The sequence below is a fragment of the Boleophthalmus pectinirostris genome, unplaced genomic scaffold, assembly GCF_026225935.1.
Source record: "Boleophthalmus pectinirostris isolate CB_2022bp ecotype Guang Dong unplaced genomic scaffold, ASM2622593v1 HiC_scaffold_17, whole genome shotgun sequence".
Classification (NCBI taxonomy): domain Eukaryota; kingdom Metazoa; phylum Chordata; class Actinopteri; order Gobiiformes; family Gobiidae; genus Boleophthalmus; species Boleophthalmus pectinirostris.
Window position 1 is genome coordinate 5723305 of NW_026571115.1, and position 13734 is coordinate 5737038.

General features: G+C 42.6%; 2 protein-coding genes across 2 annotated transcripts; one reads left to right on the top strand and one right to left on the bottom strand.

Annotated features, from left to right (window-relative positions):
• The first annotated feature begins 166 nt into the window (after positions 1-166).
• Positions 167-4083, top strand: LOC110154471 (uncharacterized). The gene is made up of 3 exons (XM_055152765.1): positions 167-888; positions 2746-3564; positions 3721-4083. Exons 1-3 carry the CDS (start codon positions 348-350, stop codon positions 3918-3920), a joined length of 1560 nt encoding a protein of 519 aa, XP_055008740.1. The 5' UTR covers positions 167-347; the 3' UTR covers positions 3921-4083.
• A 6145-nt stretch (positions 4084-10228) lies between these two features.
• si:dkeyp-72e1.6 (transmembrane protein 238-like) lies at positions 10229-13611 on the bottom strand. Its single transcript, XM_055152621.1, has 2 exons — positions 12355-13611; positions 10229-10373 (listed from the first exon to the last, which is right to left on the bottom strand). The coding sequence occupies exon 1, from the start codon at positions 12815-12817 to the stop codon at positions 12365-12367; it is 453 nt and encodes a 150-aa protein (XP_055008596.1). The 5' UTR covers positions 12818-13611; the 3' UTR covers positions 10229-10373; positions 12355-12364.
• Positions 13612-13734: the final 123 nt, after the last annotated feature.

Here is a 13734-nt window from a genome sequence, read left to right on the forward strand (position 1 = left end):
TTTACGGAAGTGACGCGAGTGTTACGGAGAAATGCCTCCGGTGGTTGAGAATTCTCCCGCAAGACAATATTTATATTTTCATCTTATTTATTCTTTTTAATGACATAGTAAATAAATTAACAGACAAAAAAATAAAAGCCATATCAAAACAATATCCAAAGACACATTGCAACTTAGTGTAATAAATAAACCATGACAAAAATAATGGAGCAAATCCTGTAGATATTATGCATACTGTAAAATAGAAAACTTAAATACATCACTGAAAACGTTTGGAAGATATGATAGCTTTTTTTGTGGTCTATTTTGTTAAATATATTTAATATGTGTGTCTTAATAGCCATTATATGGGATTATCACATTTCCGGGTTTTGTTGGGCGGGGTTTATCAATGTTGTGCACTTCCACTTCCGGCAACAACAACAATGGCTCAAACCACGGCTCGATGTCACTGCTCTGTTCCTCTCTGTTTTTCAAATAAACAACGACAGCCATATTTAAGCTTTCACGGATTCCCCACTGAACCGTGTATTAGAAAGAGGTGGGTTACAGCGATTCGCAGAGATGAAGGGCCAAGCTTTAAAATTAAGCAAGGCAGTACGTTTGTTTGTAGCCGACATTTCAACGAGTCCGATTACGTTAGCAGTAGTTGTAGCGGGCTAGCGTTAGGTCGACTGAAGCGTCTGAAGATCGGGTCTGTGCCCTCCCGTTTTCAGTGGAACAACTGGGGACTGAAAAGAAGAGAGTCCGTTTATAAAAAAGCGTCAGCTCGTGTAGGCCTTGACGTTAGTTCAGACCTTCCTCTGGAGCAGCCCCTGCTGGGGGACGCCACGGAGCAGATGGCGGTGGTTATGACAGAACATGATTATGGAACTACACCTAAACCAGGTATGTCAGTGGTTTCAAATGATGACCTACCAGTACCCCACACACTAAATGTTTAGTCTTATTGATATCCCAGCCTTTTTACAAATACCACAATGTGAAAAGCTCCAACACAAGTACAAACAGTGTTGGGGAGTAACAGATTACATGTACCGGTGTTATGTAATCAGAATACAAATTATGAGTAACTGTATTCAGTTACACTTACTGTTTGAATGAGTGGTAATTAGATTACAGTTACTTGGTTGACATAAATGGATTACACAGTGGTATTTTCCTGTTTTCACATTTTGGGCTATTCCCTTTTTTTTTTTTCCAGTAATTCCACTCATTGCCGGACACTAAATCAGGTCTAAAACCAGGTCTAAAACCAGGTCTAAAACCAGGTCTAAACCAGGTCTAAACCAGTTCTAAAACCAGGCCTAAACCAGACCTAAACCAGGACTAAAACCAGGACTAAAACCAGGTCTAAACCAGGTCTAAACCAGGACTAAACCAGGACTAAAACCAGGACTAAAACCAGGTCTAAACCAGGTCTAAACCAGGTCTAAACCAGGACTAAACCAGGACTAAAACCAGGTCTAAAACCAGGTCTAAACCAGGTCTAAACCAGGACTAAAACCAGGACTAAAACCAGGTCTAAAACCAGGTCTAAACCAGGTCTAAAACAGGATTTAACAGGACTAAATCATGCTGTGTGGACCATGTCTCATCCTCTTCTATTAATAATATTTTTCATTTGGTTAAGTAAAGTCTGGGCTTTTCATTGTCTTTTAGCAGACAAAACATCTTATGTTACGATATCCTCATCTTTGCTTCTCTACAGCAAATCAAGTAATCCAAAGTATTCAGATTACGTTACTCACTATAAGTAATTTAATGGATTAAGTTACAAACTACATTTTGGGGTATGTAATATGTAATTTGTAAGGGAATACATTTTAAAAGTCACCTTCCCAACACTGAGTACAAACGTTGAGTTTTCTCACTTGACTAAACGTAAAGGTAGACATTGAGCTATAAATACTGTTCCCTGTAGCTTAGAAGTCTAAACTACTTACAGTATACATTAGTGATGGGCAGATGAAGCTTCATGAGGCATTGAAGCCTTTCATCCAATTGGTTAACTCCAGCTCAAAGCTTCTTGAAGCTTCATTTGCTCTGGCAGGACATCTACTGGACACAAAAATATCAGCTGACATGAATTTGAAGTGTGTGACATTTTGCAGAAAGCCTGTGAATAAAACTGTCAGCAAAATAAAGCAGTATGCAAAACATGTGTATTGCAGTGATGGCAGTGTATGTCTATATACTGGCAATATGGAAAATTATTATTTGGAAATTGATGATTTTATTTTATTTTTTTTATTACAAAAACATAACAAGACAGAACAACAAATATATATACAGTATAAAGTGCAGATTGGATTGTTGTTGCATCAATGCAAAGTCCAGTTCACAGTTATGGCAGGAGTGAGGTATGGAAAATATACATTCATACACATAAACATACATACATCCGTTTTTTGTTTTGTTTTTTTTAATCCTATATTATGGGGGTAGTTTGCAAATTACCGTACAGGGGAGCAGAAAGAATAAGACTGGAAATGATGAAAATGGAAATCCGAACCACTTCCTGAATGAGTCACGTGGTAGAGCCGGGCAGCGAGGCTTCGGACGTCATTATATTCAGCTCCTCCCCTAAATGAAGCAAGCCTCAATACGCGCATCACAGAAACACCCCCTCCCTACTCGGCACACGCTTCGAAGCCTCGATATGGAACGTCACATCACTAGTATACACGTCACAGACAAAATCTGGGTCAGATATCTAATTTCTTTCTATCATGTCACATACAGGTGCACTGGATGCTGCTGCTGCACGCATACAGCAGTTAGAAGAAGAAATGAAGGAACTGACAACAGAGCTGGCACAGTTGAAAGTGGCTCAAGTGTGTTTTCGTAAATTTTGTGTATCAGATAAGGATATTTTTTTTTACACAAGATTCACTTCAAGAGATGTTTTTTGTGATTTCTGGGAGGCTTTACAACCATCTGCTTCCAAAGTGGTTTATTGGTCTAAATCGCAGAAAACGGCACAAACATCTGAACCCTTATCTCCCAGTCCCACACAGAAACTGCAACTGGTTGATGAGTTTTTTCTTTTCTGCTGCCGAGTTGCTGCAGGCTTGCAAGAGAAGGTGCTGGCTGACATGTTTCAGGTCAGTGTGTCCACGGTCTCCCGTGTTGTTATAACATGGGCCAACTACCTGTACCTGATCCTTGGCTCCCTTCCCATCTGGATGAGTAAACAACAAGTCAGGAACACCATGCCAAGTCAATTTGTACAGTACTGTCCAGATGTTCGGGTGATCATTGACTGCACTGAAGTGCGATGCCAAACTCCATCATCCCTCACTCTCCAGTCAGACGTTTTCTCATCATATAAAAACACGACAACCTTCAAGGGCTTAATTGGGATTGCCCCGTGTAGTGCTGTGACTTTTGTGTCAAGTCTCTTCACCGACTCCATCTCTGACCGAGAGCTGACTGAAAAAAGTGGACTGCTTGACCTACTTGAGCCAGGAGATGGCTGCATGGCAGACAAGGGTTTCAACATTGAGAAGCTGCTAGCTGACCGTGGGGCAACGCTGATTATACCACCCTTCAAGATGACAGGTAGGCATCAAATTTCACTTTGAATATTTCAAATTAAAACTAAAACTCAAATTAAAACTGTGACCAAAATGATAATTTATATGTGCAGACAAATGTTTAAGTACTGTGTCCCTCACTGAAATAATAGAAATTAACTTATGTCACCTCTAACCACAGCGCAGTTTACTGAAGAGGATGCTCTAAAAACACAAGCAATTGCCCAACTTCGAATCCTTGCAGAAAGAGCAATACGCAGAATCAAGGAATATCACGTCTGGAAACACACCCTCCCTCTAAACTTGTCTGGGACAGTCAACCAGCTGTGGACTGTCTGCTGTGTGATGTCCATGTTCCAGGGACCACTTGATTTAAAATGATACATCCCTGTTGAATAGTTTTCCCTCCAATCACATGAATTTAACTGTATACTGAAAATATTGTAAATATTGCATGAGATGTATGATCATTCCTGTATAATAAACTGTAAAGATCAATCTGTCCTGAAAGTATTGTAAACATGTAATGTAGTAAAAATATATAAATGAATCAAAAAAAAGAATAAAAACCTTTAGTCATTCAGTTCCTTTATTCATTCAGTTCACTTCACTTTCTGCTGAAGATACATTCATATATGTACCAAAGAAGTACAGGTCCACCTTCTCTTTCATCTCTTTTATCATTTCATCATCCCTCCAGACTCTTTCAACTGTTAAGTCCACCTCATTGTCTGTTATAAAATCGCACCAACTCAATCCAGTCACTGCTCATCGGCCTTGAACCTGCCAGTGGTATTTATGATTCTCTTTAAGTTTTACCATTCACTATTTTTACATGTCCTGCCTCAGAAATACTAGAGATGTCTGGGCATTTCACTTCAGCAAGCCCAAAACACGGAATGGCACTTGGGTCATATACCCTTGCATCTGGTCTAGCCCCCAGGTGAGGAGCATCTGGATGAATAACAAATCCACAGCGTGAGACATTCACATCGAAGTATTTTGAATATTGCTCCAGCTCCTGTGTCTCCCAATCAAGGCCCATTTTCATTGCGGGAGTTTGGCGTACTCCTTTAAGTATCCGCACTGCCAGGGACTGACCAGAAGACAACCCTTTCACATGGCTAACCTCATCAAACCTACTAGCTGTTACTCCAGGCGTGCGTAAAGCTCGCCATAATGGGCATTCAGACTGCTCACGTGTTTGCTCCTCTCTCTGCTGCCATCTTGTGTGTCACAGTTAAATGTCCAAATGAAGAAACTGTTGGGAGTTTGGGTCAACGTTTGGAAAAGTAGTGGGAAATGTTGACCCCTCTAAAGGCAGTTTAGGGACTGTTGGTGCATTTGGGTGTTGGACGCAATTGGGTGTTGGAGAGAGAAGGACACTGGTAGGACAGCGGTGAACCTCGCGGCACAGGCCCAAACCTGGAATCAACCAGGGACATCTGAGATAAGACACGTAGCACTGAGGATAGTAGCAGTGTTGGGGAGTAACAGATTACATGTACTGGAGTTACGTAATCAGAGTACAAATTATGAGTAACTGTATTCAGTTACAGTTACTGTTTCAGTGAGTGGTAATTGGATTACAGTTACTTTGTTGAAATAAATGGATTACGGGGCAGTATTTTCCTGTTTTCACATTTTGGGCTAAACCAGGACTAAAAGCAGGACTAAACCAGGATTAAACCAGGTCTAAAACCAGGACTAAACCAGGTCTAAAACCAGGACTAAACCAGGTATAAAACCAGGACTAACCCAAGACTAAACCAGGATTAAAACAGGTCTAAAACCAGGTCTAAAACCAGGACTAAACCATGACTAAATCCAGGACTAAACCAGAACTAAACCAGGTCTAAAAGCAGAACTAAACCAGGTCTAAAAGCAGGACTAAACCAGGTCTAAACCAGGACTAAACCAAGTCTAAACTAGGTCTAAACCAGGTCTAAACCAGGACTAAACCAGGTCTAAACCAGGACTAAAACCAGGTCTAAAAGCAGGACTAAACCAGGACTAAACCAGGTCTAAAACCAGGACTAAACCAAGCCTAAACTAGGTCTAATTAACAGTAGGGTGGACATAATTGAAGGCAGCAGTGATCTCATATAAAAATAATTTCTCTATCAGGATTTGTTTGTTACATTCATGTAGTTTTAAAAAGCATGACAATATCAAGTAATCCAAAGTATTCAGATTACATTACTCACTTTAAGTAATTTAATGGATTCCGTTACAAACTACATTTTGGGATATGTAATCTGTAATCTGTAGGGGAATACATTTTAAAAGTCACCTTCCCAACACTAGATATTAGTGGTTGGGGCCTGATGTTTTTGCAGTTTCTCCCCAAGAGACCAGACTGTGGGTCAGGCTCATGGATGGAGGGGAATTGTAAAGTGTAACGTATGTGTGACTCCTGCAGAGGGCGCTTTTTCTCCTTCTATTGGACTGTGTGCTCATGCTTCAGAACACCGCACTTTCTTTCTTGTGTTAATAGAAATGTTTTGTACAAAAAATAAAAGAAAGATTTTTACTTATGTATTTATTTTTGAATGAACAAACTTGAGCCTCTTCATGGATCTAGGATCACCATTGTTTTGGAAATGTCAAATAAAAATGTGGAGCAGCCCCACAAAATCTGTTAAAAAATCAGTTTAAAATGTATTCCCCTACAGATTACAGATTACATACCCCAAAATGTAGTTTGTAACGTAATCCATTAAATTACTTAAAGTGAGTAATGTAATCTGAATATTTTGGATTACTTGATATTGTCATGTTTTTTAAACTACATGAATGTAACAACCACATCCTCAAAATTCTCGTTTGTTCTCTTCAAATTGGCCCTGGTTCAGACCTGGTTTAGTCCTGGTTCAGACCTGGTTTAGACTTGGTTTAGTCCTGGTTTAGATCTGGTTTAGACCTAGTTTAGACCTAGTTTAGGCTTGGTTAAGTCCTGGTTTAGACCTGGTTTAGACCTGGTTTAGATCTGGTTTAGTCCTGGTTTAGTCCTGGGTTAGTCCTGGTTTAGACCTGGTGGTTTAGTCCTGGTTTAGTCCTGGTTTAGTCCTGGTTTAGACCTGGTTTAGTCCTGGTTTAGACCTGGTTTAGACCTGGTGGTTTAGTCCTGGTTTAGTCCTGGTTTAGTCCTGGTTTAGACCTGGTGGTTTAGTCCTGGTTTAGACCTGGTTTAGTCCTGGTTTAGACCTGGTTTAGTCCTGGTTTTACCTGGTTTAGACCTGGTTTAGTCCTGGTTTAGACCTGGTTTAGTCCTGGTTTAGTCCTTTAGTCCTGGTTTAGTCCTGGTTTAGACCTGGTGGTTTAGTCCTGGTTTAGTCCTGGTTAGTCCTGGTTTAGTCCTGGTGGTTTAGTCCTGGTTTTAGACCTGGTTTAGTCCTGTTTAGTCCTGGTTTAGTCCTGGTTTAGACCTGGTTTAGACCTGGTGGTTTAGTCCTGGTTTAGACCTGGTTTAGTCCTGGTTTAGTCCTGGTTTAGTCCTGGGTTAGTCCTGGTTTAGACCTGGTGGTTTAGTCCTGGTTTAGACCTGGTTTAGTCCTGGTTTAGACCTGGTTTGGTCCTGGTTTTAGTTCTGGTTTAGCCCAAAATGTGAAAACAGGAAAAGACCGCCCTGTAATCCATTTATTTCAACAAAGTAACTGTAATCCAATTACCACTCACTGAAACAGTAACTGTAACTGAATACAGTTACTCATCATTTGTACTCTGATTACGTAACTCTGGTACATGTAATCTGTTACTCCCCAACGGCTGGGGTAATGGCTGACCCTAAACCATGTTTACAGTCACATGTTCACACATTTCTGCTGTCGTGTACAAAAAAATATTCAATTTGAAGTCTGGGAAAGTAGTTTTCAAGAGTAACTGAATGTAACAACTCATTTAAAATGTGGATTTAAAGCATTGGGAAGGTCAAAAAAAAAAAATCATAACCTGCTCTTTTCTAAGGACAGACCACAAAAATAAGAAAAGCAGAAAAACTCCTCAGAGAAATACAAATAGGCTACTGCTAAAGTACTTCCTTGAAAATACTGCCACCACCTCAGTTAAAGATTATTGAATGATGTCATATAGTATTTTCTGAGTAAACAGAGTGTGGGCCAGAAGCAGAAGGTGCAGCTCATAACTGTAACTGCAGTAAACTCACTGTTCTCTATGGGAGTGGCTCTGATAACACAGGTCCAAAGTCCAGCTCCATCAGACAGAGGGTGTGGAGCTGCACCTGCCAAACTGCCCCTGTCATCCTACTCAGGAAGAATGTAGGCCACACCTGTCCCCAGCCACATTCAATAACATCTCCATGAGCAGAGGGGGGTACTCACTTACATTTACTCACTTACATTTACTCACTTACATTTACTCACTTACATTCACAGTGGGTAAGAAAGTATTCAGACCCTGTTACATTTTTCACTCTTTGTTATATTGCAGCCATTTGCTAAAATCATTTAAGTTCATTTTATTTTCATTTTCATTAATGTACAAACGGCATTGCATATTGACAGAGAAACACAAAATTATTGACATTTTTGCAGATTTATTAAAAAAGAAAAACTGAAATATCACACGTCCATAAGTATTCAGAGCCTTTGCTGTGACCCTCACATATTTAACTCAGGTGCTGTCCATTTCTTCTGATCATCCTTGAGATGTTTCTACACCTTCACTGGAGTCCTGCTGTGTTGGATCAAACTGACTGGACTTGTTTAGGAAGGCCACACACCTGTCTGTAGAAGACCTCACAGCTCACAGTGCACATCAGAGCAAATGACAATCATGAGGTCAAAGGAACTGCCTGAAGAAGAGCTCACGGACAGAACTGTGGCAAGGCACAGATCTGATCTGGCCAAGGCTTAAATGAAGCATGTTTGGGACGACCAGAACTCTTCCTCGAGCTGGACGTCCGGCTAAACTGAGCAATCAGGAGAGAACAGCCTTGGGGAGAGAGGTAAAGAAGAAACCAAAGATTACTGTGGCTGAGCTCCAGAGATGCAGTCGGGAGATAGGAGAAAGTTCTAGAAAGTCAACCATCACTGCAGCCTTCCACCAGTCGGGGCTTTATGGCAGAGGGGCCTGACAGAAACTTCTCTTCAGTGCAAGACACATGAAAGCCCACATGGAGTTTGATAAAAAACACCTGAAGGTCTCCAAGATGATGAGAAATGAGATTCTCTGGTCTGATGAGACCAAGATAGAAGTTTTTGGCTTTAATCCTTAGTGGTATGTGTGTAGAAAAGCAGGCACTGCTCATCACCTGTCCAGTACAGTCCCAGTGAAGTTTGGTGGTGGCAGCATCAGGCTGTGGGGTTTTTTTTCAGCTGCAGGGGCAGGACGACTGGTTACAATCGAAGGAAAGATGAATGTGGCCAAGTACAGGGATATCCAGGAGAAAAACCTTCTCCAGAGTGCTCAGGACCTCAGACTGAGCTGAAGGTTCATCTTCCAACAAGACAATGACCCTAAGCACACAGCTAAAATAATGAAGGAGTGGTTTCAGGACAACTCCATGACTGTTCTAGAATGGTCCAGTCAGAGCCCTGACCTAAACCTAACTGAGCATCTCTGGAGAGACCTGAAAACCTTCACCATTCAACCTGACAGAACTGGAGAGGATCTGGAAGGAGGAATGGCAGAAGATCCCCAAATCCACATGTGAAAAACTTGTTGCATCATTCCCAAAAAGACTCATGACTGTATCAGCTCAAAAGGTGCTTCTACTAAAGACTGAACAAAGGCTCTGAATACTTACAGCCGTGTGATATTTCAGTTTTTCTTTTTTAATAAATCTGCAAAAATGTCAATAATTTTGTGTTTCTCTGTCAATATGCAGTGCTGTTTGTACATTAATGAGGAAAAAATGAACTTAAATGATTTTAGCAAATGACTGCAATATAACAAAGAGTGAAACATTTAATGGGGTCTGAATACTTTCTGTACCCACTGTACCTGAGAACTTGTACTTTTCTAGCAGCATACTTTTACACCTACTTGAGTATTATTTTGATTGAAGTAACAGTACTCTTAAGTTGTGCTTCCTCTTCCCACTGTGAGTACACAAGTGACAAAATGAAATGATTTAAACATTTGTGTTTCTTGTGGTGTTTCTTCAGATATGTTTGAGTTTGTCTGATTTTTGTGTCTGTCCATTGAAAATACAACATCATGTGCATTTTTTAAGTTTCTTCAAATTAGATTAACTTCAAATTATGCATTAGATGTTACATCTCAACAATACTGGTACACTGTACAATATATTACTCAAGCACGAGTAAAAGTATGGTGTACTACATACTCAAGTATATTTGTGTACATGTAATTAAGTACAACCCACTTCTGGAAATGAACCTGTGCCTCATCAGGTTCCAAGTCAAACACCTCTCAGGTCATAACTCACTCTCGTCGGGGTCACATTGACCTGAAGACAATTTTTTTCCCTTCTCGCTCTCTTGGGGCGGGTCAGTCAGACCCAAAAATGTATTTTCTCACCTGGCGAGAATTTATTTGAAAATACATTTTTGGGTCTGATTGACCCGCCCCAAGAGAGCGGGAAGGAAAAAAAAAATTGGGTCAATGTGACCCCGAGGACAGTGTGAGGGTTTTTTTAAAAGGAGCTACTCCAATAGTAGAGCAACTGAAACACAGGACTCATCTAGATCTGAACCAGACACAAGTTAAAATAATATGTTCAGTTTATTACAAAAATAGACAATAAAATGTCAATAAAATACAAAAGGCAGGTGAACAGTCTGGACACTGAGGGAGGGGAGCTCAGGACTCAGGACCCAGGACTCAGGACCCAGGACCCAGGACTGGACTCTGGAATGACAGTCACACATCAGGCTGTGGTTAGAGACAATCCACCAGACAAAAACTAATATAGAGCAGGAAAAAGTAAAATAAGCAATAAGCAAAAAGACAAACATTTTTCTTGGTGAATATGACAACTATCTTAAAGTTCACACAGTTTTTAAGAAACAGTCTGTGAGGTTCTCAACTGAACGTGTGCTGCCAGTGTCTTCGCCTGCAGACAGAGACACATCCAAGTTTGTCTCATTCTCAGTTTATGGACACAACATGTCTCATGTGAAGCTCAAGTCCCTCCCTGAGCTGCAGAGGCTGCACTAGCACTGGTTCATGCCTGGCTGCAGGGACTGGGGTTTAGTGACTGTTTAAAGGTCAAACATTACAAGAAATTGAAAGTTGTGAGCTTGAATCCATGTTATAATGCTGTTGCCTTCTCAAAAATCCAGCCTCCCTGGAGTTGTGTTTTGTTCCTTCACATGTTTGAGTAACTCTGTTATTAGTCTGTTTATACTGTGGCTGTACCGGCTTGTCAAAGTCTGATCGTGTCAGATGTCAGAAGTTAAACAATGCCGGGTCTGGTCAGTACTTGGATGGGAGACTCTGGGAACACCAGATGTCACAGTGGAGCATCTGTGGCAAAAATTGTTGTGTCCTTAGGCAAGACACTTCACCCATATTACCTAGAAGCAAAGTGGTGTGTGCATGAATGCTTGTGGTGGTCGGAGGGGTCAGTGGTGCAGATTGGCAGCATTGCTTTCATCAGTCTGCCCCAGGGCAGCTATGGCTACTATCATAGTATCTCACCATCAGAGAGTATGGAATGAATGAATAACACATTATAAAACATCCGAGTGTCCAGAAAAATGCTATATAAAAGTGATCCATCTCCAAAGCTCAAAATGCTCTGTTCCACCTTGTGATGTCATGAAGTGGTAGTTTTCAGGTTAATAGCTATAGGGTATAACTTTTACTTTTTGTTCAGTAGAAAATAGCAACTCCAAAGCTGAAATGATCCAAATGATTCTAGTAAAGGAGAATGGAGTTTAAAACACAGTGGATCCTGTATCACCACATGACATCACAAGGTGGAAGTGTTTTTTTTTTTCTGTTTGAGAGAAGAACTCAGCCTAAATGTGCAGGGTTTGTGTGAAACATGTATGAATGAAACGATGTTAGAACATACAGATCAGAAAATAGTGTCATATGGGCCTTTAAACCAGCGAGTTATTTTCAACATTAAACTGGCAACACAAATGAGACATGTGAGGCATTGTGATAATAGTTTTAAGAACCAAAACACCAAACTCTAACAATTTGGCCATGTCCAATGTTTCTGCGATGAACAAAGTCTCATCTGAGTTTAAATGGCGACTGTACTTGGGACACGCTCACAAAACAGTGTGCTCCTGCAGCACACCAGCACTCCAGACCCTGGCACTCCAGACCCTGGCACTCCAGACCCTGGCACTCCAGACCCTGGCACTCCAGACCCTTCTTCAAATGAAACGTCCACTCCACTCTGAAGGTACGGTCAGGACATGGACTTCACAGAACCATTCACACATGAGCAAGAACAACACACCCATGTACACAACACCTGTGAGCACTGAACCAGCAACTTTCAGATTAGTGGGTGAACAACGCTAACCAATACTCCAATGTCCAATATTCCAAACATTTAACTGAAATGGCGATGGCCAGGCTGGTCTTGGGGCTGCTCCTGGGGCTGGTCCTGGGAGGCCTGTGTCCAGTCCGCTGCTACTGTTTTGTGAATGATTGACAGGTGATAAGCCCGCCCCGCCTCAGGCTCAAAGCACACAGCACACTGGGACAAGTGCACCATTCTTGGTTCAGTCTCAAATTCCCACACTGGAAGTGACCTAGAGGGGTGTTTGTAGTGGAACGAAAACTAAATCACTACAGTTTAAAGTGACGAGCCAATATTCCACAGCGGAGATGCACTTTGGGTCAAGTTCTAACGCAGTGCGCTCACCTGTGTGCCGTCATGTGGGCAGGGTCTCTGTGGCGGGCACGCGCTCTGTTGTCATGGTTGCCATGCCAACATTCACCTGTGTCACCCGCTGTGCTTCGGAGCCGTGCGCGCGGCCGTTCCTCCGAAACGATGCTCGGACGGTACCGGACACACGGCTGGAGAGGCGGCGCACTGCGCCCCCCAGCGCCCCCAGCGCCCCGCGCTTCTTCGGTAACAGCCCCACGTCGTCCTCCAGCTCTGCTGGTGGAACTTCGATGTTCCCCGAGTACCAGAAGACCCACCACACTAGGCTGAGGAAGATGATGATGGCGCCCGCGTAGATGAGCAGGTCATAGAAGAACACGTTGACAAAGACCCCTAAGAGCAGCACGAGCAGCCCCAGCACGTCAAACACCACCGCGAGCCAAAAGCTGCACGCGCAGCGACCCAAGCCCCTGTACAAGGGCTCCTTACCGGGCTCCATGCTGCGCACCTGTCCGCTAAAGTGAATGTAACGCGCGGCAGGTGAGACTCTCGAGGAGGGGCCAGTGTCTGGGGGAGGGTTCACCTGACTGCCCAGGATCAGGTGTCTGTACCTGCGCGCACTGATCCGGAACAGAGCGGCGGAGGCTGCGCGGACTCACCCACAGGCCGCAGTGTGAACCCTGCTCCCGGGCTCTTCTGCTCTGAGCCAACCGCTTTATTACTGTCCCCGCTTCCTGTGGCGACAGAGCGCAACCTGCAGGGGAACGCCGCTCTGTAGACATGGCTGTGCGCCGTTACGCACAACACTGAGATGTGCGGAGGCTTCCACGTGTGCCGGAGCCTCATGTGACGCTTCAGTGACCGGGGGCAGAGGGATATACAGAGGGGCGCAAGACTAGAAGGATAAAGGCTGTGGCTGTCATGTTTTAAGGGCCTTAAAACATTGAGGTTTAATTTACGCACAATGAACAGGATTTCTGGGGGAGCAGAGAAAGCAGCAGCACAGGTGGAGGTGCAGGCTTCAGACCTCAAAACAGGCACACCAAACATCATCTCTTTAGAAACTTCATCGTTTCCTGCAGGGGGCGCGAGGACAGGGAGGGGGGCACATTAATATATATTCTAATATTATTAAACAGTAATATTAAATAATATAGTAATATTAAATAAAAATGGTATAGGTGCGAGCCATTATAAACATGTTCTAGTTGAAGCATTAGAAAGTCTTGAGCAGCAGGTCCAGGTCAGGGCAACGGGTCCCATCATGACCTACAGATATTGTAAACCATCCAATAAGCACACTGATATTATGGGCCTTGCATATAAAGTAGCCTGAGCGCCACTGGAGAAGTGACACATGTACAATAGAAATGGTAAAGAATGCTGTGCTGCCCCCTGCTGGCTGTGGACAGAACA

Bases quoted from the DNA above. Each gene is read 5' to 3' on its own strand.
- LOC110154471 (XM_055152765.1), top strand. From the start codon at position 348: ATGGGATTATCACATTTCCGGGTTTTGTTGGGCGGGGTTTATCAATGT. The intron at 889-2,745 runs GTATGTCAGTGG...TGTCACATACAG, and splicing joins TGGAACTACACCTAAACCAG to GTGCACTGGATGCTGCTGCT. The intron at 3,565-3,720 runs GTAGGCATCAAA...CTCTAACCACAG, and splicing joins ACCACCCTTCAAGATGACAG to CGCAGTTTACTGAAGAGGAT.
- si:dkeyp-72e1.6 (XM_055152621.1), bottom strand. From the start codon at position 12,817: ATGGAGCCCGGTAAGGAGCCCTTGTACAGGGGCTTGGGTCGCTGCGCG.